The sequence below is a fragment of the Trichosurus vulpecula genome, chromosome 6 (assembly GCF_011100635.1).
Source record: "Trichosurus vulpecula isolate mTriVul1 chromosome 6, mTriVul1.pri, whole genome shotgun sequence".
In the NCBI taxonomy this organism is placed as follows: domain Eukaryota; kingdom Metazoa; phylum Chordata; class Mammalia; order Diprotodontia; family Phalangeridae; genus Trichosurus; species Trichosurus vulpecula.
In genome coordinates this window covers 227,438,463-227,464,139 of record NC_050578.1, presented here as the reverse complement: position 1 = coordinate 227,464,139, position 25,677 = coordinate 227,438,463, and the positions used below count along the sequence as shown (strand labels likewise).

Below are 25,677 nucleotides of genomic sequence, written 5' to 3'. Positions count from 1 at the left end.
GCTTAGCGCTGACCACAGGTCCTCTGGCTCAGTCTTAGAGGAAGGGGTGGGGGGGCATGCATCAACTGATGAGAACCAAGGCTATAATTTCCTTGGAAATTTAAGGGCCCAAAGCTTCCAAACAACCTCTAAATTGGGGATTGGGGTCCCTCACACAAAGTTTTTTTTTAATTTTTTTTTCAATGAACTAAGAATCTAATTTCTTCTTCATCTTACCTTACCTCCTCCCCATTGGAAAAAGAAAAAGGAAATGTTGTAGCGAATATACTGAGTCAAATCAAATTCTTCCATTGGCCGTATGTCTTGCTGTGCACTCTGTGTCCATCACCTCTCTGTCAGGAGATAGGTAGTATGCTTTACTATCCAGTTTCTGGAATCATGATGGCTCATTGCATTGATCAGAGTTCTTATGTCTTCCAAAATTGTTTGTCTTCCCAATGTTGTTACTGTTTAAATCCTTCTGTTTCTTCTCACTTCACCCTGCATCAGTTCATACAAGCCTTCCCAGGTTTCTCTGGAATCATCCATTTTGTCATTTCTTATTGGACAGTCACTCCTAAATAGGTGGATACCCTCTTAGTTTCCAGGGTTTTGCTACTATAAAAAAGTTTCCATAAATATTTTTGTACATATGGGTTATTTTCCTCTTTCTGTGATTTGTGGAGTATAGTCCAGATAGTTGCATTCCCAGTTTAGTAACTTTGGGGGCATACTTCTCATCCCTCATATATACTCCAGATAGCCTCCTGAGTCCCCACCCCAGGCACAGAGAAAAGCTGGAAGCTCAGACCCAGCACTCCAGTCTCCCCTTTGGCTACAAATGTGTCCCTGCTCGTTGGACTCCAAACCCCTCTAGGATGCTCCCACGCAGCCCTTTCCACAGACGTCCCTCTACTTATAATTCTGTTTTTCTTTTATTGTTGTTTATTGTTCAGTCGTTTCAGTCATTTGACTTTTTGTGACCCCATTTGTGGTTTTCTTAGCAAAGATACGGGAGTTGTTTGCCATTTCCTTCTCCAGCTCATTTTACAGATGAGGAAACTGAGGCAAACAGGGTGAAGTGACTTGCCCAAGGTCACACAGCTAAGTATCTGAGGCCAGATTTAATTCAGGAAGATGAGTCTTTCTCACTCCTGGCCTGACACTCTACGCACTATGGCGCCACCTAGCGCTCTTTTCCTTCATTTCAATCCTTCAAAGGAATGCTTGGTGATGAAGCCCCGAAGGAGACCTCAGACTTTTTAGCTGTGAGCAGTACCAAGCTGCGCTCATCCCTGAGGCGTGTATTGTGCCAGGCTTGTGAACTTGAGATTGCGAACATGGAATGGCATCTTTTAAAAATGCATTTGTTGCTAGGGAGGCTAGTAAGCGTATGAAGTCAAATTTGAACTCTGATCTTGCTTGTCCAGGAGTCTGCACCACCTCTGCTGCACAGCATCTGCTACACCCCCGAGCTGCCTCAAATTAGTCACAAGGAATCAATGTCTGGGTCTCAATGACTCTTGAAACAAATGGCAGTGTTACTACTTTTCAGGCGTTGCTACAATCAGTTTTGTTTTCTAGAGAGTTTTTCAAGTATTTGTATTTATGTATAAAGATTTGTGTGTAAAGCGTCTTTATAAACTTTGAAGCATTGTCTAAATTCATTATCAACAAGTTCCTTAACTTTATCAACCTCAGTTTCCTTACCTGTAAAAGGCGATTAATAATAGCACCTACCTCACAGAGTAGGCAGCTGGGTGGTGCAGTGGATAGAGCACTGACCCTGGAGTCATGGGAACCTAAGTTCAAAATCTGTCCTCAGATACTTACTAGCTGGGTGACCCTGGGCAAGCCAACCCTGTTTGCCTCAGTTCCTCATTTGTAAAATGATCTGGAGAAGGAATGGCAAACCACTCCAGCATCTTTCCCAAGAAAACCCTAAATGGGGTCATGAAGAGTTGAACATGAGTGAAATCACTCAACTACACCACCACCACTACAAATGAGATGACACATACAAAGGGTGTTACAAGCCTTAAAGCTCTATGTAAATGTGAGCTGTTATTATTATTTGGTCCTTTCCAGTTCTGATCTCCTGTGAACCTTTCAGCATTCGGTGGTCGCCCAGATTGGCAGGTTGCAGGGACGAGTGATGCAGCCTGGGGACCTTAGAGATCTGGTCTTGCCTGATGCCTCAGAAGTCAAGATGATGGTCAAAATCAGCTGGTGTGCCTGGAAGTTGGGTCTGCTGGCTCCCTTAAGTCACCAAACACAGGGAGAGACAAAGCAAGCTTTCGCTCTCCCGAGAGAAGCAAGCTTTCAGCCTTGCCTTTCCCACAGCAATTATCACACTCTAGCCCCCAGTGGCGGAAAGCTGGGAGTTGAAGGAGTCCCTCTCTGGAGAGTTCCAGAGATGGAGGGGTGCTTAGTCTCTAAAGTTCCCTAAGTCCCTGGGGTTATGGAAGAAAGCCATAAGAAAGAGCGGGCAGCAATTTTCTCCCTGAGAAAAGCAGAGCTGTCTCTTCCTCAGAGACTTGCAGGAAATGAGCCAGCCCCTCTTGTCTGGCATCCCATCATAGGGTCGCTCTGGCCCCAGGATCAGGAACTTCTGGAACAGCATCCCACCAAGGGTTGTTGTTGTTGGAAAGTGCTAGTCTTTTGGAGGTTGGAATAAGGAATAGAGTTGGGGGGCAGCGGGGGGGGGTGGTGCTGTGACATTATTGGAATAAGAAAGAAACAAGCATTTATCTAGCACCTATTCTCATTTGACCCTCAAAACAACCTTGTGAGATAGGTGCTATTATTCTCCCCATTTCACAGTTGAAGAAACTGAGGCTGCTAGAAATTAAGTGACTTTCCCAAGGTCACGCAGCTAGTATCTGAGGTCGGATTTGAACCCAGGTATTCCTAAACTCCAGGTTCTATCTACTGCACCATCCTGCTACCTTTTCTTTAGTCATTTTCACTTCCTATTTATATGTAAAAAAAGAGATCAGTGTCTGGCCACAGAGGCAGAAAGCTCTGGTTCCAGATCCTGCCTCCGACACAGACCATCTCGTTGACTGACCACTGATTGGTTGACCATGAGCTCTGCGACCCTGGGCAGGTCACAACCCCTCGGAGCCCCAGGCAGTTCTCTTAGGCTTTAGGTTACTGGTCCACTTGCCAGGTCTGCATGGGTAGAAAGTTTCCACACCAATAAAAACCTCAGGTACAGAATGCTCCCTAACCCTCTCTCCCCCTAAAAAAAACGTCCCAAGATGCAACTAGCAAGCCCAACCAGATGTTTCATGTCCATGGGAACCAAGTCCTAGTGGGACCTCCTGGAGTTGACCTGCCCCAAGGAAGTCTTCCTCCCTCACCCCACTCCCCAAACTCCCCCGAGAGGCCTGTGGTGGCCTCTGGCAGCTGGACTCTGTTTGTGAGGTGTCGGGGTAAACTTGAATCATGTGTGATGGTTCTCTGTCTTCCTTCCCACGTTGGGAAAGAGGGAGGAGAAACATGCAGGACTTCAGCAATATTAGCAGAGCACCAAAAGACTCCTGCTGTCATAGGCTCTGAGATTGAGAACCACAAGGAACCTTAGAGGCCCTGGATTCTAGCCCTCTCATTCTAGAGATGAGGAAACAGGTCCAGAAAGGCCAAATTACTTGTCTAGGGTTACAGAGTTAGTTATTGTCAGAGGCAAGATTTGAACTGATGTCTTTAAGTCCAGTAAGGCAGCTAGGTAGCACCATAGTGTACAGAGCTGCAGGCCTGGAGTCAGGAAGACTCATTTTCCCGAGTTTAAATATGGCCTCAGACACTTACTAGCTGTGTGACCTTGGGCAAGTCACTTCACCCTGTTTGCCTCAGTTTCCTCATCTGTAAAATGAGTTGGAGAAGGAAATGGCAAACCACTCAAGTATCTTTGCCAAGAAAAGCCCAAATGGGTCACAAAGAGTCAGACACGATTGAAATGACTGAACCACCACTACAAATGACAACTTTCAAATCTGATGCCCTATCTACCAGGCAATCCTGCCTGACTGAGAATGATCGTGAGGCATTTATTAAGCACCTTCTATGTATCAGGCAAAATGCTTTACACATATCATCTCATCTGATGCTCACAACAGCTCTGGGAGATAGGTGCTATTGTTATCACTATGTTAGGCAACTGAGGCAGACAGAGGTTGAGTGACTTGCCCAAGGCTACACAGCTACTAAGTGTGTGAGGTTGGATTTGAGTTAGTGTTCCTGACTCTAGGCCCTGTTCTCTATCCACTATACCAGCTAGCTGCCTAAGGTTAAGGAGAATGAGTTAAGAAACTTAATCCAGCTTTCCCACATAGGCTAACCCCCTGAATCAGTTTGGGATTGTTTTAGGGTTAAAGATGTCACTCCTTTTTAAAATCCCAATCTTTTTTTTAATTTAATTTTTTTTTATTTATTTGAAGTTATACATGTACAATCACGTTAAACATATTTCCTCATTAGTCAGGTTATTTTCAACATTCGCTTTTATAAGATTTTGAGTTCTAAATTTCTCCCCCTCCCCCCTCCCCAAGACAGCAAGCAATCTGATACAGGCTATACATGTACAATCATATTACACATATTTCCACATTAGTCATGTTGTGAAAGAAGAATCAGAATGAAAGGGAAAAGCCACAAGAAAGAAAAAACAAAAAAAAGAAAAGAAATCTGCTTTGATCTGCGTTCAGACTCCATAGTTATTTCTCTGTATGTGGGTAGCATTTTTCGTCGTGAGTCCCCCAGAATTGTCTTAGATCCTTATATTGCAGAGAACAGCTAAGTCTAGCAAAGCTGGCCTTCACACCATGTTGCTGTTACTGTGTACAATGTTCTCCTGGATCTGCTCACTTTATTCAGCATCAGTTCATGTAGGTTAAGAATGTCACTCCTATTGCCTAGAGAGAATGATGACTGTTGGAATACAGATGTAAAGCTGCAGTGGACATACCTCAGAGGCCTTCTAGTCCAGCCCCTTTATTAAAAAATTATTAATATTTTTTCAGCTTATTAATACGGTATTTATTTGTCTTCCCCTCTGTCAAACCCTGAGCCCATGGCTTTCCCCAGGGCTGCCTGGTAAGATGGAGGGGCAGGGGGATACACCGGCTGAAAGAGACATGTTAGGACCAGGAGGACAAGGAGGAACATTCAGAAAGGTTGGGGGACAGAAATGGCTCCATCATATGATGAAGAGGATGAGGAAGGCCACCATCAGGCAAAAGAGCCCCATGGCCTCAGACAGGGCAAAGCCCAGGATGGCGTAGGAAAAGAGGTGTTGCTTCAGGGAAGGGATCCTGGCATAACCAATGATGAGACTTCCAAGCATAGTTCCAATCCCAGTTCCAGAGCCGGCCACCCCCGCAGTGGCAGCCCCAGCCCCAATGAACTTTGCTGCTGTGTCAATGTCCCTTGAGACGGCGCTAGTTTGGAAACCACATATGGGGATAAGTGAGGTCAAGGGACCTGAAGCTGCCAAAATGCTGAGGTTCTTATCTGTCTGAACCTCTGGCCATCTCAGTACCACTGCAGTTAACGGTGTACTCAGCAGCTGAGAGCTGCTCCTCACAAGGGCAGAGGTAGAGATGAACTGGGCGCAGGTGTACATTCTCAGTGGGTGAGGGGCAAAGCTGAAGAGCTGCCGGCAGAGCAGAGGAGACAGAGAGGGGGAGGGGCAATTTATTAATATTTTTGACATCACCTTAATTTCCAAATATATTCATTCTTCCCTTGCCCCTACCCATCAAGCCACTCCCTGCTACAGTGAGTAGAAAAGAGAGAGGGAAAGAAAGCAATTTAGCAAAACCAACGAATGCCTCAAGTGTGTCTGACAGTATCAGTAATATCCATACCCAGAGTCCCCCACCTCCCTGCTCACTTGCAAAAAAGAGAGATTCATTTCCTCAACTTTCCTGGGGTAATCTTTAACTACATCATCCCACAGGGAAATTGTAGATGGACAGTGATGGATTTGGATTCAGGAAGACTCAAGTTTAAATTTGACCTTAAACATTTCTTAGCTGGGTGACCTTGGGCAAGTCATTTGTCCTGCCTGCCTCAGTTTCCTCATCTGTAAAGTGAGGATAATAATAGCACCTACCTCCTAGGGTAGTTGTGAGGATAAAATGACATAATATATGAGGAGGGATATATTAATGTTAGTTATTGTCATCATCATCGTCATTATTAGCTGCCAACAAAGAAAGCAAGGCTTGTAACATTTAAGGGAGTTGCCATCTCGAAAGCTCCAGTTTATATGCCCAAAGGGCTATAAAACTGTGCATACCCTTTGATCCAACAAGACCACTACTGTGTCTGTATCCCAAAGAGATCAAAGAAAAGGGAAAATGAGCCATATGTACAAAAATACTTATAGCAGCTCTTGTTGTGGTGGCCAAGAGTTGGAAATTGTGGGGATGCCCATCAATCAGGGAATGGCTGAACAAGTTGTGGTATATGACTGTAGTGGAATATACTATGTGCTATAAGAAATGACAAGGGAGATGGCTTCAGTAAAAACTTGGGAAGATCTCTACAAGCTGAATGAAGCGAGCAGGACCAGGAGAACACTGTACACAATGATAGCAACATTGTACGATGATCAGCTGTGAATGACTTAGCTACTCTGATCAGGATGAAGATCCAAGACAATTCCGAAGGACACATGATAGAAAAAGCTCTCTGCTTCCAGAGAGAGAACTGATGAACTGAGGATAGATTGAAGCAAAAATTTTTATTTTATTTTTCTTCCTTTTTTTCAACATGGCTAATATGGAAATGGGCTTTGCATGACTTCACGTGTATAACCAGCATCATATTGCTTGCCTTCTTAATGGGTGAGGGAGAGACTGGAGGGACGGAGAGATTTTGGAACTCAGAACTAGAAAAAAATGTTAAAAATTAATAATAAAAATAAAGTCTCAGTTCATGAGATAACTCATGAGAGGTCTTCTAGTCCAGAGCTTCATAAACTGTGGGTTGCAACCACAGTTTAAGAAGTTCTGTTGGGGTCAAGAGTGGAAAAAGTTTAAGAAGCCTCATCCAGATTAAATCTAGCTACCTATGGACCCAAATCCTGCTTTCTACCCGATATTGGAGCAGGTGTCAAGCCATTTAGTCTCTGAGCAAGTTGTTGCCTGCTAATTACCAATTACTAGCTGTTATACTGACTTTCCCCTCTGATGGTCAGAGAAGTTATGGGACTTGCCCAAGGTCATACAGAGAATTAGCATCACAGGTAGGATTTGAACCCAGGTCCTCTGAGCCCAAGCCAGTGCTTATTCCACTGTGCCATACTGTCCTATAATCCAGTAAAGGGTTCTGCTTTGTCCAGATCCTTTGTTGCCCAAGACCATATGGATGTCTTAATGGACTGCCTTAGCCAGGATACTCCACTTGAATAGTATAACTCCCTTGAAATTCATTATGTTTACAAACCACCAGACCACCGGAGGGGCAGGAGTGAAAATCCAGAGGCTCACAGTTCTGCAGAATTCAGGGATGTCCAGAGAGAACATCGAGGACACCTTGGGATGGCCATGCCTGCAAGAGTCAGCCACTTTTCACTTCAGAGACACCTGCCCCCACAGGGGAATTGGGGTCTTGCAAGGCAGAAAGAACTCAGAGTGTTTGCGAGACACGAGCAGGAGGAGAAGGAGGAGGAGGAGGAAAAGGAGGAGGAGGAAGAGGAGAGGGAGGAGGAGAAAGGGAGAATGACAATCTGAGGGGGATGAGTGAGAATGAGAAGTAAGGATACTCTCATGATCTTCCTGTCCTCTGACCTCATTTGGCACTTTGTACCACTGTGCTGGCCTGGCCTGGCCTAGTTTATCCTAGGCAAGTCTAGTTTATCTATTCTGTGCCATCCTATGCTATCCTATGCTATGCTATGCTATCCTATCTACGCTATCTTATCTCTTCTCATCCTGTCCTATGCCATCTTATGCCATCTTGTGCCATGTTACCCTATCAGATCCCATGCCACGCTATCCTATTCTATCCTATCCTATGCCATGCTATGCTAGGTTATACAATCCTGTGCTATGCCATTCTATACTATCCTGTTACCCCATCCTATCCTTTCCTATTCTGAATTATGGTTGCTGTACCGTACTATATACTGGTGAATGTGTCAAAGGCAGCCAATGAGTATCTGCATGCTCAACTAAAAAGACCTACGTTTCCAAGCTTCTCGCTTACTGGAGAGAAGTGATAAACTCTAGGTACAGAATGAGATGTGCATTTGCAGATATCACCAATCAAGTACAAATTTGTTTTGTTTGACTATAATCACTTATTATAATGGATGGCTTTTATTGGAGGAAGATAATGCATAGAAAAGAAGAAAAAATGAAACCCAAAAGAGCAACCATAATACACAATGAGAGCAGTAGTGACATCAGAGCGGGGCACAGACAAGAGGAGTACACTCTTGGTATGAGGGTGTTAAAGCTGACGTATAACTCTTTAAAAATAAACTGTACATTGTGGATTTGGGGTTTTATATACAATCATTTGTATGTTCACATTTCTCACAGAGTTTTGAGGACCAAATGAGATATAAATGTAAATCTCTTTGCAAACCTTAAATCACTGTATAAACACTATTATTTTTTAAACTAATTAATTAATTAATTAATTTTTCATTTTCAACATTAACTTCCATAAGCTTTTGAGTTTTAAATTTTCTCCACCTCCTTCCTCTCCCCCCTTCCCAAGATGGTGTGCAATCTGATATAAGCTCTGCATATACATTCTTATTAAATATATTTTCACATTAGTCATGTAAAGAAGAATTAGAATGAATGGGAGGAACCATGAGAAAGAAAAAACAAAACAAAAAAAGAAAGCATAAATAGTATGCTTCAATCTGTATTTAGACTCCATAGTTCTTTTCTGGATGTGGGTAGCATTTTCCATCATGAGTCTTTTGGAGTTGTCTTAGATCCTTGCATTGCTGAGAAGAGCTAAATCTATCGAAGTTAGTCATCGCACAATGTGGCTGTTACTGTGTACAATGTTTTCTTGGTTCTGCTCACTTCACTCAGCATCAGCTCATAGAGATCTTCCCAGGTTTTTCTGAAATCTGCCTGTTTGTCATTTCTTATAGCACAATATTATTCCATTACATTTATATACCACAACTTGTTCAGCCATTCCCCAACTGATGGGCATTCCCTTGATTTCCAATTCTTTGCTACTACAAAAAGAGCCACTATAAATATTTTTGTGTGGGGGACCTTTTCTCGTTTGTATGATGTCTTTGAGATACCACCCCAGAGGTGGTACTGATGGATCACAGGAATGCTAACTATTATCGTGGCTATTGTTATTATGCGGGTTTGTCATGTGGCTCAGACGAGGTAATGTATGTAAAGTTACAAACCTTGAAATACTATACAAATGTGCATGATTGCATAACTACATCCTCCCTGTTAGACCATGAGATCTGTGAAGGCAGAAGAGCACATCTTCTTTACCTCTGTATTTTCCCTAGAACCCCCTAGCAAAGTATTCTGTATATAAAAGGATATGATAAATAATTGTTGAATTAGTAATGGCAATTAAAAAATGAAAGATCACATGGTATAGAGAATGTAGAGCTGCCCTAAGAGCCAGAAAGACTTGAGTTCAAATATTGCCTTTAACACATAATGATTGTGGCCTTCAACAAATCACTTAATATCTTCTCAGTGTTCTAGGCAACCTTCTCAGACTGTAAGTAGAAGAAAAGATATGGATTTGCATTGGCAGAAGGACTCCTATCATCCCTTTATCAATGAATCACAGGTTCAGTCCCTATTCCTAACAACAATAATAACCTATTTGTGTTACACTTTTTGGCTTACAAAACATTTTCTCCATTATAACCTTGAAAGGTAGATAGTGTAAGCAGTATTGCCATTTTCCAGGTAAAGAAACTGAGACTCAGACAAATTAAGTGATTTGTCCAAGATTCTGAAGCTAGGGATCCAAACCTGATTCTCCAGATTCCAGATCCTGGATAGATGGATGGATGAATGGATGGATGGATGAATGGATGAATGGATGGATGGATGAATGGATGAATGGATGGATGGATGGATGAATGGATGGATGGATGGATGGATGGATGGATGGATGGATGGATGCTGCTATAAAAACGATATCAGAAAAAGGCAATGTTTACAATGAGAGGAAAAAAGTACATACTGTATCTAGGTGGCCTGTGAGCTACAACCTGAAGCCTACAGAACCCGGGACCATAGAATCATAGTAAATCTAATGGTCTCATTTTACAGGTGAGGACCTGACACCAAGAGAAGCTGGCAAGTGACTTGCCTAGGAGTGCATAGCTGGAATGATGTACTGGTGACAGGACAGTTGGAGACAGTCTCCTGTGAACACAAGCAAGATAATAAGATATCCTCCCCAGAGGAGAATCAGGTATTTTGTTCTGGGAAGGACAGAGGGAATAAGCATGGCCTGCATTCCTAATACCTTCCCAGTATGTTTGGGTGAGTTTTTTAAAAATTAAATTTATGTTTTCAATTAACAAAAATCCACTTTCTTTCCTCCTCCCCCCCCCCCCCAATGAAAAAGAAAGGAATACAAAACCTTTGTAATGAATATGCATGTTTTTGTTCAGTTGTTCCAGTTGTGTCCAACACTTTGTGATCCCTTTTGGGATTTTCTTGGCAAAGATACTGGAGCAGTTTGCCATTTCCTTTTCCAGCTCATTTTACAGGGGAGGAAACTGAGGCCAAAAGGGTTAAATGACTTACCCAGGCTCACACAGCTAGTCAGTGTCTGAGGCCAGATTTGAACTCAGAAAGATGAGAGCTCAGTGCTCTATCCACTGTGCCACCTAGCTGCCCATAAATGCGCACAGTCAAGCAAAATTAATTCCCACATTGGCCATGTCTCAAAAACATATGTTTTAATCTACATCCTAAATCCATCACCGCTCTTTTAGGAGGTAGGTAGCATGTTTCATCATGAATCCTCTGGAATTGTGGTTGGTTATTGCATCGGTCAGAGTTCTTTCAAAATTGTTTGTCAAAGTCTTTTGAAGTTGTTTATCTTTCCAATGTTGTTATCCCATAAATTGTTCTTCTGGTTCTTGTTTCATTCTGCATGAGTTCATATAAGTCTTCTCAGCTGTCTCTGAAACTGTTACTTTTGTTGTTTCTTACATCACAATAATATTCGACTATATCCACATACACCTATATGCTCAGCCATTCCCCAAATGATGGGCACCTTCATAGAATCTTGTTCTTTGCCACCACAAAAGAGCCACTATAAATATGTTTATACATATGAGTCTTTTTCCTCTTTCATCTCTTTGGGGTATAAACATATTAGTGCTATTGCTGGGTCCAACTAGATGACAACTTAATAAATCTAGGTGCAGATTATTCTCATTACTCATTAACCAGTCAGAGTTGATTTCCACCCTCAAGTAGAAACCCTTTTCCAATGGCTTTATAAGTATCGAAGGTTCCACAGGTTAGGTCTCTTTGCTCGCCGAGAGGAACAAATGAGCTTATTTTACTGATTATTTGCTAGCTGTAATAAATAAAATCAATTATAATTTACTCAGAAACTTTGTTTCTTGGAAATTTTCAGCCACCACAAAAGGTATTCTCTTCCTTGCTCCTCTGTTTATGATCACATCTTTCATGTCAAAGTCATGTACCCATTTAGAGCTTATCTTGTATGAAATTCTAGACTATACTTTCCCAACAGCTTTCCTGTTTTCCCAGTAGTTTTTTCAAATAGTATGTTCTTACCCCCTAATAGCTGGCATCTTTGGGTATATCAAAAACTAAGCTACCATGCTTATTTCACCCCTAAATGATGTGTACCTAATCTGTTCTACTAAGTAACTTCTCTATTTCTTTTCCAGTGGCAAATAATTTTGATGATTACCACTTTATAATATGGGGCAGCTAGGGGGTGCAGTGGATAAAGTGCCCTGCTCATCTTCCTGAGTTTAAATATGGTCTCAGACACTTACTAGTTGTATGACCCTGGGCAAGTCACTTAACCCTGTTTGCCCCAGTTTCCTTATCTGTGAAATGAGCCGGAGAAGGAAATGGCAAACCACTCCAATATCTTTGCCAAGAAAACCCCAAATGGGGTCACAAAGAGTCAGACACAATTGTGAAACAATAATAACCACAACACCTTATACTCCAGTTTGAGATCTGTCCCCTTCCTTCCCCACTTTTGCCCTCTTTCCCTTGAGATTCTTGACCCTTCATCTCTCCTCACGTTAGAAGCCATCTTTGCCACCATGCTTCAGCAGCCTTCTAACCTGGAAGATCCCTTTGTCCATGGGACCCCTTTCCTTTGATTGATCATCTCTTCTTAGAACCTCCTTGAAGGAAGGGACCCTCAGGCCAGCCATATTCACTACTTCATTCCTCTCTAGGCCCTGCTCCTAACTCTCTGAACTTTTCTGCCATCCTTCCCACCCATGTCCCCTCGATTTTTAGCTTCCTTTGTGTACTATCTTCCCTCATTAGACTATAAGCTCCTTGAGGGCAGGAGCTCTTTCACTTTTTGCTTCTATTTGTATCCCTAAAGCTTAGTGCAGTGCCTGGCACTTGTAAACACTTAATAAATATTTTTTGGCTTGACTCCAGAAGAATTTTGTCTATATTTTTTCTAGGTCTATAAAACAATCTTTTAAGAGTTTGACTGTAGAAGTTTATTTATGGCTTGTTCAATTTCCTTTTCTGAGGTTCTCTTTTATTTCTTGTTTTGATAATCTGGGCAGTTTATATTTTTGCAAATATTTATACATTTCATTTAGACTATCAGTTTCATTGATATATGTTAGCAAAATATTATCTAATAATTTCCTTCATTTCTTCTTGTATTATACATTACCTTTTTCATTTTTGATACTGCTATTTTGATTTACCTCTTTTTTTAAAAAAAATCAAATTAGTTAATAGTTTATTTGTTTTCCCAAAAAATCAGCTTCTTGTTTTATTTATTAATTTAATGGGGTTTTTTTACCTTCAATTTTGTTCATTTCTTCATTGATTTTCAGGATTTCTATTTCAGGGGAATTTTAATTGGGGAGGGTATAATTTGTTGGTTGTCTAGGTTTTGGGGTTACACGCTAATTTGTTGGTCTGTTCTTCCTCTCTTTTATTGATGAAAATGTTTAGAGATAAATTTTCTCCTAAGAACTATTCTGGCTGTATCCCAGAATTTTTGGTATTTTGTCTCATTGTCATTATTATCTTTAATGAAATTATATATTGTTTCTAGGATATGTTCTTTGACCTACCCTTTTTTTAGGATTAACTTACTTAATCTCCAATTCATTTTTAATCCTTTCTTCTGGGGCCCCTTTATTGAATATACTTTTATTTTACTATAGTTCATAAAAGATGTGTTTAACGTTTGTGTGACCTTTTCAGGGAAGCCTGGCTGACCCTGTATTATTGGTCAAAAACAAAAACAACAGGTCTTTAGGACATTCCAGTGTTTCAGTGAGACAGAAAAGTTTCCTGATGATAACTTTATAGCTAGAAAAGTCCCCAGGGATCATCCAGCCCAAACTCACTTTGGAAATGAGGAAACAGACCACACAGATAGATAGTAAGGGGCAGAGGCAGGGGCTCCCGTTCAGGTCCCCTGACTCCAAATCCAGAACTCATTTTGCTATACTAGGTGTCCTCAGAACAACAGCTTACATTCATATGGTGCCTTCCCTGCACCAACCCCTTAACTTGGACAATGCAAGTATTATTAAGACCATTTTACAGATGAAGAAACTGAGGTCCCGATGGGTCAAATGATTTGCCCAAAGTCACATAGTCAACAAGTATCAGACATGGGCCATGAAGCCAAGGAATCCTGTCTGTCAAACAGATAAATAATGGCTCCTCTCCCAGAGCAGGGAGCTTATCCAGGGCTCCTCCTCACTTGGTCCAGGAACAAGGAGCCTAGCCCTCTGGACACTGTGCCCATAACACTGAAACTAATCATTGATGAGGACTGAAACTTGGGAAAGAGGGACTTCCTGCTCAGCTTCTCGGGGTAGGACAAGGTGACCTCCTGGCTCCTTTCCATCACCAAGATTCTGGAGCTCTGTGAAAGATCAGAAACACCAGCTGGATCTGAAATGAGAGTGAAGCGAGTGAAAGTTTTTTGATTCTCTGATGATAATCATGAGGCTTTTTTGCTAAACAAGTGAGAGGCTAAGACAAAGTTCTTGCTATTCCTGAAGTCTTTGAAGACTGTCCCCTCCCCTGCAAAATGCCCTCTGCTCTATGATCCCTGCTTTTTTTTAAATCCACCGCTTCTATCAAAGCCCAGTTTACAGGGTGTCCCTTCAGGGATGACTTCCCCAGGAAGATATAAAGATATATTCTCTCTCTCTCTCTCTCTCTCTCTCTCTCTCTCTCTCTCTCTCTCTCTCTCTCTCTCTCTCTCTTCCTCCTCCTCCTCCTCCTCCTCCTCCTCCTTCTTCTTCTTCTTCTTCTTCTTCTTCTTCTTCGTCTTCTTCTTCCCCTCTCTACCTCTATCTCTCTTTTTCTGTCTCTCTTTCTCTCTCTCTGTCTCTCTCCTTTTACTCTCTACCTCTCTCTCTCTCTCTCTCTGACCTTCTCCATCTCTCTTTCTCTCTGTGTCTCTGTCTCTGTCTCTCTGTCTGCAACACCAATACCTATAGAAGCTTTATCTGTACCTCCATCCGGTTATTCAAGTCCAGTCTATTCCACAGATTCCATCATCTCTTCTCTACCTAGTTCCTAGTTTCCACTCCTGATCCAGGATGACCAGTTCTCTGGTTTCTTAAGGAAGAAATAGTTTCCCCAAGTTCTTCTCTATTCCTAGTCTGATGCTCCCTCCCCTAGCTCTGGTAGCAAGGATCCTCTGGTGTCTGGCTTCTTATGCTCCTCTTCTTCTCACCTGCCTTTCCTTGCCTCCTTTCGGCCTCCCACCCAGGTGCCCAGGTCCTGATTTTCCTCTACTATCTTAGCAGATAGCAGAACATTTAGTTCTCTGAACAAGCTCTTATCTGCTAATTACCAGTTACTAATTGCTTTGTTGGATTCCCTCTTTGAAGCTTCATCTGTGGAACAGATATAGATTAACACAGCCAGGTGACATCATAGGTGAAAAGCCAACATTGGATAAGTGTGCTTGGGGCCCAGATGTCACTGAGTATTCTGGGAGAAAGAAGGGGTGTGTGTGTGTGTGTGTGTGTGTGTGTGTGTGTGTGTGTGTGGCTTAGAGGAGCTGAACAGCAGGTGGGACTCAGGATCCTAAGTAGGAATCACTGAGAAGCTTGGACCAGTGGAAAGGCCTGGAAGCTCTGCTGTTGCGGGGAGGCTAAGGCTGGTAGATTGCTTGAGTTTGGGAGTTCTGAGCTGCAGCAGGGCTAAAGCTGATCGGGCCTGAACAAAGTCTGGCACCACTATGGGGAGTGACCCAGGGAAGCCACCAAGATGCCCAAGGAACTGGTCCAGGGTGGAAAAACCAAGCATGTTAAAGTTCTGGGATGATCTGTCCATATTGGGATGGGGCCCCAGAGTGGCCGATGTACTTCCAGCTCAAGTAAGATAGGAACACTCAATCTCAAAAACAAACAAACCAAAGCAGTGAAAAACCAGAGAATGTGGGTGGGGGTGTCCTGTGATGAATGAAAAGAACAGATGGGAAGGCCACTGTGGTTTTTTTCTCCGTCTCTCCCACTCTGAATCAGTTACTTAGTAGTCCTTCATACCACTTCCATGACTGTGTTCCTTGGCACTCCCATGTCCCCCAACCAGATATGTAATGGCCAGTTTGCACTGGCGAAAAGCTACAGCTCCTTCCATGATTTTTAAAAATAAATTTTATGGGTAACTTTTTATATCACCTTCATTTCTGAAAATATCCTTCCCCCTATGTGTTACCTGGCAAGCCATCCCTTGGAATAAAGAATAAAAAAGAAAGAGGAAAAACCAGTTCACCAAAATCGACCAAGACATCGGTAGAGTCTGATAATATATCCAACATCCCACATCTGTTATCTCCCACTCTTGAAAAGAAGGGTGCCTCCTTTTTTTCTTTTTAGATAGTATTTTCTCCAATTACATATAAAGACAGTTTTTTAACATTCATTTAAAAAATTGAGTTCCAAATTTTCTCTCTCTATCTCTTATCTCTCCCTCCCTAAGACAGCAAGCAATTTGACATAGGTTATATCTGTACAATCATGTAAAACATATTTCCATATTAGTCATGTTGTGAGAGAAGAAAATGACCAAAAGCAAAAAACATAGAAAAAAGAAAGCGAAAAATAGTCTGCTTCAATCTGCAGACAGATTCCATCAGTTGTTTCTCTGGATGTGGAGAGCATTCTCCATCATGAGTCTTTTGGAATGGTCTTGAATCATTGTATTGCTGAGAAGAGCTAAGTCGATCATAGTTGATCTTCATCCAATGTTGCTGTTGCTGTGTACAATGTTCTCCTGGTTCTGCTCATTTCATCTTGTATCAGTTCATGTAAGCCTTTCCAAGTTTTTCTGAAACCTGCCTGCTTGTCATTTCTTATAGCACAATAGTATTCCATTACATTCATATGCCACAATTTGTTCAGCCACTCCCCAGTTGGTGGACATCCCCCCAATTTCCAATTCTTTGGCATGACAAAAAGAGCTGCTATGAATATTTTTGTACATGGGTCACTTTCCCTTTTCTTTGATCTCTTTGGGATACAGAACTGGTAGTGATGTTGTTGGGACAAGGGGTATGCACAGTTTAATATCCCTTTAAGCATAACTCCAAATTGCTCTCCACGATGGTTGGATTAGTTCATAACTCCACCGACAGTACATTAGTGTCCAATTTTCCCATATCCTCTCCAACATTTATCATTTTTATAAGGGTTCCTTTTTGATTCACCAACACACGCCCCATACTTGATTACTGGTAATTATTTTTGTTGTTTTCAAAAAGGAAGATTAGGAAGGATTTATCTTTGAGGCAGAAGCTCTAGAGACATGTTAATTCCATTCAACAAGAATTTATTAAATGTCTACTATGCATCAGGCACTGTTAGACATTGGAGATACAAGACAAGAATAACACTTCTACTTCTCTCTTAGAGCTTATATTCTTTTGGGTATGCAGGGAGAGAGGAATGACAAAATGTACACAGATAATTCATTAAAATATGTAGAAAATAAGTACCAGGTAATTTGAGGAGACAGGGAGAACACTAATGATTAGACTACTCAGGAAGGGCTTCTTACAAAGGATACACTTGAGATGAGGCTTGATGGGAGCTAAGGGCTCCAAGAGGTGAGAAGGGAGAACATTTCAAGCAGGGGAACAGAAAATAGAAAATTCTTTGACTGAAACATAGATGAATGAGAGAGAATAATAGGAAAGAGAAATTGGAGTCAGATTGTGAAAGGCTCTAAATGTCAAACATGCCAATTCATGCCTGTAACTTCTGCCAAGATTCACCCCATCCTTCAGAGTCTAGCTCCTTTTATAATCTTCCCAGATCAGCCAGTCAACAAACATTTATTAAGCACTTACTATATATCAGGCACTGTGCTAAAAACTCTGTTCTCAGGATCTCACAGTCTAATGGGAGAGACAACATGCAAACAAATATGTACAAACAAGATAGATACAAGATTAATTGGAGACAATCTAGAGAGGGAGGCATGAAGATTAAGAAGGACTAGAAATGGCTTCTTGTAGATGGTGGGTGGATTTGCAGGGTTTGAAGGATGCCAGGAAGCCAAGAGACTGAGGTGGGAGGAGTTCTTAAGAGGGGGCTGAGTCATTGAAAAATCACAAAATCAGAAGATGGATTGCCTTGCGTGAGAAAGAGACCAGTATCACTATATAACAGTATGTTGGGGGGCAGGGAGAGGGACGATAAAGTTTAAGAAGAATAGAAAGTTAGAAAGAGACCAGATTATGAAAGGCTTTAAAAGCCAAGTAGAGCTTTTAAAAAAAATTTGGTCCTAGAGGTAATAGGGAGCCACTGGAGTTTAGTAAGTAGGGAGATAACAAGGTCAGACAAATTCTCCCCTTTTGCTTTAGGAAGATCAATATGACAGAACAGGTGAATAGAGGTTGGACTACAGAGCAGAGGAACTTGAAGAACAACCATCAGGCTATTATAATAGTCTAGGTGTGAAGGGACAAGAGCCTGCACCAGGATGTTGGCAGAGTCAGAGAAGAGAAGGGTACATATATGAGAGTCATTATGAAGGTAGAATTGACATTAGGTAGAATCCTAAAAATTGATGGCAAAAAATTGAAATCCTCATTAAGAGTTCTGGTCAGTCAGAGTCCAGTAAATCATGGCTTTATTTTCATCAACTTGTCCTTTATGAGAGGGGTACATATGTGAGAGACATTATGAAGGTAGAAGTAACAGGACTTCACAAGTGATTGAATATGGGAATTGAGGATGACATCTAGGCTGTGAGTCTGAGTGACTAGGAATATGGTGGTATCTTCTACTACAAGATGTCTATGAGCTATCCAGTTCAAGATAACCAATGGGCTGGAAACTGAGGGGATGCCCATCGATTGGGAAATGGCTGAACAAATTGTGGTATATGAATGTAATGGATTTCAGGAAAACCTCAGATGACTTGTATGAACTGATACAAAGTGAAGTGAGCAGAACCAGGAGAACATTGTACACAGTAACATCAACATTATGTAATGATCATCTATGACTGACTTATCTCTTCTCAGCAATACAATGATCCAAAGCAATTCCAAAAGACTTACGATGGAAAATTCTATCCACATCTGATGGAGTCTGAATGCAGATCTAAGCATACTGTTTTTACTTTCTTTGTTTTTTCCTTTTGTTCTCTTTCTTTTTCCACAATATGATTAATGTTGAAATATGTTTTATATGATTGCACATGTATCATCTATATGAGGTTATTTGTTATCTTGGGGAGGGAGAAGAGGAGGGAGGGAGAAAAAATTGGAACTCAAAATCTTATAGGAAAATGAATGTTAAAAATTATCTTTATATGTAATTAGAGAAAATAAAATACTATTTTAAAAAGATATCCAATTGGCAGCTGGAATGCAAGACTGAAGATCAGAAGAGAGGTTAGGGCTAGATAAATGTGAAAATCATTTGCACAAAGATGATAATTGAATCCATGGGAACTGGTGAGATCACCAAGTGCAATAATATAGAGGGAGGAGAAGAAGGTCTAAAACAGAGCTTTAGGAGCATTTGGTTTAAAAAAAACAGTGTTATCTTTTATCTTTATCTCACCTTTTCTGAATATGTCTGTTTCAAGATGTCCTATTAGCCATCAGAGATGCAAGTCTGAAGGCCAGGATAGAGGTTAAGTCTGGATAGTTAGATCTATGAATCATCATCTCTCTCCCTTTCTCTGAATTTCAATAGCAGTTTATCAGTACTGTTGCCCAGCCATTTCCAGCCTAATCCATTATGGACCCTGAACGAACCCCTTGACTAGATCCTATCTTCAGTGTCTAGTTTCCCACCCACCTGAATACTCTGAAAGAGCTTCAGCTGTGGACAGCTCCTGCCCTCAACAGCTATGAGTGTTTCTCCCATAGAAAGCAGTTGCGTTTGGGCAGCTGTACATGCCCTTCCTCTAGCTTGGGTGGCCTACGCATCTGGCCCCAGTGTCACATAATCACGGCACAGACCCAGGTCCCGGGGCCCCACTCACAGCGCACCACTCAGTCCTTCCATTTTCTTCTAGCCCATTTTCAGCAGCATTTTCCCACGAGCATGAAACAAACTTCTCTGTTATGACTTCCCCCCTCCCTGCTCTAAGCCCCATAAGTATTTAAATCACCACCAAAATGATGTGGAACAACTGATTTGTTTAGGAGCCATGAAGTCCAATGAAGCATCCAGTGGAAGGTGAATCATTTAAGCCACACACATTGTTCCCAGCACTTTGTGAGGGGCAAGGGTGCCCCTGGGAGTCCCCTCTGCACCACAACAGCTGGGAAGCCCAATGAATGCTCTTTCTGCCTTGGCCATATCCAGCCCCAAGGTGGTGTATCAGTGATTTATCATTTCCTGAAGAAGAAGGCATTCCTATCAAATGCAACCGTTTATGGTACAAAGTTACCTCAGTTGCAAAATGGAAATGACACCTACATCATGCGGTTGTTGCGAAGCTCAAACAAGATACAATTTGTAAAAAGCTCTTAGCACAGTGTCTGGCAATAGTAGGTGCTGTATAAATGCTTATTCCCCATTCCTTCACGTACTTAAATGTAGCCTCTGAATCCATTGCTCTTTCTGCTACACCACAGAACAAAGAACTGTGGGCCAAAAATCCTGGGCAGTAGTCCTGGCTTTGCTGCTCACTGACAGTGCTACCTTAGGAAAATCATTTTAATCTTTCTGTGTCTCAGTTTCTTTCTCTGTAAAAATGGACATAATAGTTGATGCGCTACTTACTTCACAAGTTGTGAGGATCAAATAGAGATGGCAGCATCTTATAAACATTTCTTTCAGTGGAGACATTATTTCATTGATACAGGGAATTCCCAGTAAGGAAGTTCCCTCTGCCTATGCAGATTGGCAATTATTCTGCAATAGTCTGAAAATTCCCTAAGAGGTCAAATGATTTGTCCAGAGTTACTCTGCTAGTATGTGTCAGAGGTGGAAATTGAACTCGGGTCTCTCTGATTCCAAGGTCAGCACTTTAATGCATTACTGCATGCTGTCTCCATTTTTGTAAACATAAAGTGGTCTATAAATGCACGTTGTTGTTAGTATCATTAGCTGTGACAATCACACTAGAGACAGCTATCTAGAGAAGGTCACACAATAAATGAACTCATTTTAGGACTAGAGCAAAGACCTTATCAGGTTTTACCTCATCACATGGAAGGGTTTTGGAGTCCCCTTTTCCAAATTCTTAAAACAAAATTTTTAAAAAATTAAGATTTAAAGATATCACGTTGCTTTAAGTATGACTCAACCGGATAACCGGAGGATAGATCCAATGACCTCTCAAGGGCTGTTCTGCTTCCAAGAGTTCATGACCCACTGTGAGCCATGGACTTGATCTGTGATGTAGAATGACCAAGGCTTTGCGAGCTTTATTTCCATTAACCCAACTGGAAACCTGGATGGTGCTCAGGATTTTGCTGAAAACCAGATGCTGTAACTGGTCTCAGGTTTCCTAGATAAACACATTGCAAAAATATTCACCTACCCATGAAATGTTCTCCACAGCACAGCAGTGTAAAAATCAACTTTCCAGAAGAGACACAATGTAATAGTTGTTTCCTATGTGGCTGCCCACAAGCTTCCTACTCCTAGGATTACAATATTGCTCAAGATACTAGATTTACTCTCCATCTCTCTCCATTCCCCAAGCTGTAGCTTCCTCATCTGTAAAGAGGGCAATTATTGGATTTGCAACTACATTTTGAAAGGGTTCTCCTAGATTATTCCAGTACATACAACACAAATTCCAATGACCAAATTGCAAAGATATTAAGTGTAGACTGCCATGATGGACTGAATCTTTGATGCCCAAGGTCCAGAGGTGGGAAACCTGAGGCCTCGAGGCCACATGTGGCCCTCTACATCCTCAAGTGCAGCCTTTTGACTGAATCCAAACTTCACAGAACAAGGCCACAGGTTCTCCACCCTTGCCCAAGGAAATTCTCAACACTTTGGCTAGAATAACTACTAACTTACAAAGGCATAGCAACGTTGAGGACTGTGATGAGTACCTAACTTATGAAATTATAAATTCCTGAGTTTTTGAAGTGAAAACAAAACAGATTTAGTTAGCTTTCTAATATAAGCCATGAGGAACTCTGAATAGAAGAATATAAAAGAAAAAACGCCTTCCCACGTAGATGATGCATCTTTTGTCTAAAATAACAGATGAAACAAAAGACAAAAACGCCTACTTTTCAAAGTCTTACTTATCTTTCTGCTACCTTGGGCTTCCACAGGCTATTGTTATAGCTTATATTTGTTTTTGCCTATACTAAAGTTGACACTTAGGTTATAACTGCTAACTGTCTCCACTTAAAACATAAGAGCTCTAGCTAGGAAGGGCCTCACAGAAGAGCAATTCTCAAAGGGTGGTCCAAGGACCCCGTTGATTCCCTGAGACTATTTCAGGGGGCCTGTGAGGTCAAAATTATTTTCATAATAATACTAAGATGTTCTTTGCCTATTAAAATACTCTTCCTTTCTCCAATTCCATATCTGTGTGAGGCCAAATTTTCTTCGTATAGTTTAACCAAAACAACATATCCCAATGAATTGAATGCAGAAGCAGATATGAGAATCCAGCTGTCTTCTATTAAACCAGACAGTAAAGAGATTAGCAAAATATGTCAAACAATGGCACTTTTCTCAATTTTTTTGGAAAATATAGTTATTTTCATAAAAAATATGTTATTTATTTTAATGTAATGGGTTTATTATTATTTTAAATGAACTAATTCCTTTTTAAAATTATCTGTTTTAATTTCTAATGCAATAAATATTGATGAAGCCCAAATAAACAAAAATGCTTGGGGCCTTCAAATAATTTTAAAAGTTAAAGGGTTCTCTACATGTACAAAAATATTTATAGCAGCTCTATTTGTGGTGGCAAAGAACTGGAAATTGAAGGGATGTCCCTCAATTGGGGAATGGCTGAACAAATTGTAGTATATGAATGTAATGGAATACCATTGTGCTATAAGAAATGATGAGAGAAAAAAAAAAGAAATGATGAGCAGGAGGACTTCAGAAAAACCTGGAAAGATTTATAGGAACTGATGCTGAGTGAGGGGAGAAGAACCAGGAGAACGCTGTACACAGTTACAGCCACATTGTATGATGACAAACTTTGATAGACTTGGCTCTTGTCAGCAATGCAAGGTTCTAAGACAACTCCAAAAGGCTCACGATGGAAAATGTTATCTACATCCAGAGAAAGAATTACAGAGTCTGGAAGCAGATTCAAGCATATTATTTGCTCTCTCTCTCTCTCTCTCTCTCTCTCTCTCTTGTTTTGTTTTGTTTCTTATTTCTCGTGGTTCATTCCATTGGTTATAGTTCTTCTTTGCAACATGACTAGTGTGAAAATACATTTAATGTGAATGTATATGTAGAATCTACATTAGGTTGCATGCCATCTTGGGGAGTGTGGAGGTGAGGAAGGGGGAGAAAATTTGGAACTCAAAAGCTTGTGGAACTGAATGTTGTAAACTAAAAATAAATAGATTTTTTTTAAAAAAAAGAATTAAAGGAGTTCTGAGAACAAAAAAGTTTTAGAATCACTCATCTAACCTTTTTTAAAAATAATGTTTTATTTTTCCCCAATTATATGTAAAGACAATTTTTAACATTCAATTTTTTAAAATTTTGAGCTCCAAAATTTCTCCTTCCCTCCCTCACTTTCTCCCTCTGTAAGATGGTAATCAATTTGATATAGGTTACGTATGTACAATCATGTAAAATATAGTTTCATATTAATCATTTTGTGAAAGAAAAAACAGACCAAAAGAAAAAAAACATAAAAAAATAAAGTAAAACCAGTCTGCTTCAATCTGCATTCAGACTCTATCAGTTCTTTTTCTGGAACTGGACAGTGTTTTTCATCATGAGTCCTTTGGGATTGTCTTGTACACTAATCTAATATAATGCCCTCACATGTAGATCCTCTTGGCATAAAAGTCTCAGCCAACTCAAATTCATAGAATCACAGAATCTCAGAGTTGGGAGGGACCTCCAAGACCAACTAGTTCAAGCCCTGCCTGAACCCTTCTACCTAGGAAAGGCCAAATGACCATTTGGGGGGATGTTGTTGAGATTTGGAGGTTTAGATATCCATCAGCTGTTTTCCAGTCTCCTCTGGCTCTAAGATTCTGTGATTCTTTGCTAGGTGGTCCTTCAAGTCTCCTCCTGTTATGACTTTCTGTGATTCTCTCTCCCCTTATCTCTGTCCATAGGTTTCTTAGGATCTAGGAATGGAAGGGACCTCAGAGATCCTCCAGTCTGAGCTCCTCATTTTCTCCCCACTAAGTTTATTCTCCATCAAGGACACTATTGTGGCATGCTGCCCATGACCTTGGTCAGAGCTCAATCAGGAAAAAGAATCTGCTATAGAGAATAACATTACAAGATGGACTACAGAGCAAACACGAATCCTGCCAGGAGTCATTTATATTTCTATTGGAAAGAGAAGGAGGGGGAAGTGTCTCTTGGTGTATGTGTGTGTGTGTGTGTGTGTGTGTGTGTGTGTGTGTGTGTGTGTGTGTATGTGTGTGTGTGTGTGTATGGAGAGTTCAGATGGCCATAGACACTTCAGAAAGTTCAATTCTCTGGTTACATTCCTTGTAAAATATTTCTACTTGGGGTTAAAAGAAGGATCGTTATGTTGGAATGGGGGGTGGGACTTTTCAAGGTATTGAACTTGAAAGATAAACACACAGCAGATAAATGAGCTTCCTCTTGCTTCTTGATACCACCTACCACTTTCTTCTTTGGCCCTGAAGATTTCTGGCCTGGAGTGGCAATCCTTTCCAGGGACAGTCACAGCTGCTCCAGACCTTGTAGAGAGCACAAGGAAGCTGCCCCTTGAGCTGACAAACAGAGAGGGTACCATAATAAAATTAGTGCTAAAGAGCGTCATCTTTGGGAATCCAAGTGAAAGAATGGAGGTAATATGACCTGGTAGTAAGAACAGGGGACACACAGTTTGAAGACTTGGGTTCTAGTCCTTGTTCTCACAGGCTCACAATGTATCCTTGGGAAAATCATATCCTTTCTTTGGGCTTTAATTCATCATCTTTAAAATAGTTCAACGATTTCTAAAAAAATCTCTTCTTTAGACACTCCATGCCTCTCTAGCATACTGGGTATCTGTAGGACCTGCCTTTAGGTAAGGGCATGGCCACCAGGAATTATGCATGTAAAACCTTTTGGGGGGGGGCACAGAGGGACAGAGACTAAATGGGCAAGTCCTAGAAGCAAAAGGACATAGTAACCAAGTTTTTGACAAGCCCAAGAGCAAAACTATTTGGCAAATATTGTTTTTAAAAAAACCCTGAAAAATAATTTGGTAGAAAATGGGTTTTTAAAAATCTTCTACTATACCTCATTTAGCTCCAAGTGGACCTACTTTAATTATGAAAATATCTTATCATTAAAAAAATAGATCAGAATAGAAAGATATGGATGCAGTTCTGGTTAGGGGGAGAATTCAAAATCTGACAAGGTAATTAAAAAAGGCAAAACAGACCATATAAATTACTTAAAGATTTTTGCACAAACAAAACCAATGCAACTAGCTTAAGAGATACTACAATACGGAATAAAAATCTTTGCTACCAATGCCTTTGAGATCTAAGTTTTGTAGGGAAATTGACACAAGATCAAGAGTCATTCCCCAATAGATAAGTGGTCAAAGGAGATGAATAAACAATTTTCAAATGCAGACGTAAACAGCAGTTATATGAGAAAATAACCTAAATCACTAATAATTAGAGAAATTCAAATTAAAAGAATGCCGAGGTATCCCCCCACACTTTCAACTTGGCAAAGATGACAGAAATAGTTGGTGTTGTAAGGTCTGTGAGAAGACAAGCTTACTAATTTCCTGTTGGTGGAGTAGTAAAATGGTCGAACCATTCTGAAAATCGATTGGGTATTAGACAAGAAACATTACTAAACTATTCAAT

General features: G+C 40.9%; 1 protein-coding gene across 1 annotated transcript; it reads right to left on the bottom strand.

Moving 5' to 3' along the window:
* Window positions 1-5,179: 5,179 nt before the first annotated feature.
* Window positions 5,180-5,667, bottom strand: LOC118855279 (ATP synthase F(0) complex subunit C2, mitochondrial-like). The gene has a single exon (XM_036765359.1). The coding sequence runs from the start codon at window positions 5,603-5,605 to the stop codon at window positions 5,180-5,182; it is 426 nt and encodes a 141-aa protein (XP_036621254.1). The 5' UTR covers window positions 5,606-5,667.
* Between the last annotated feature and the right edge of the window lie 20,010 nt (window positions 5,668-25,677).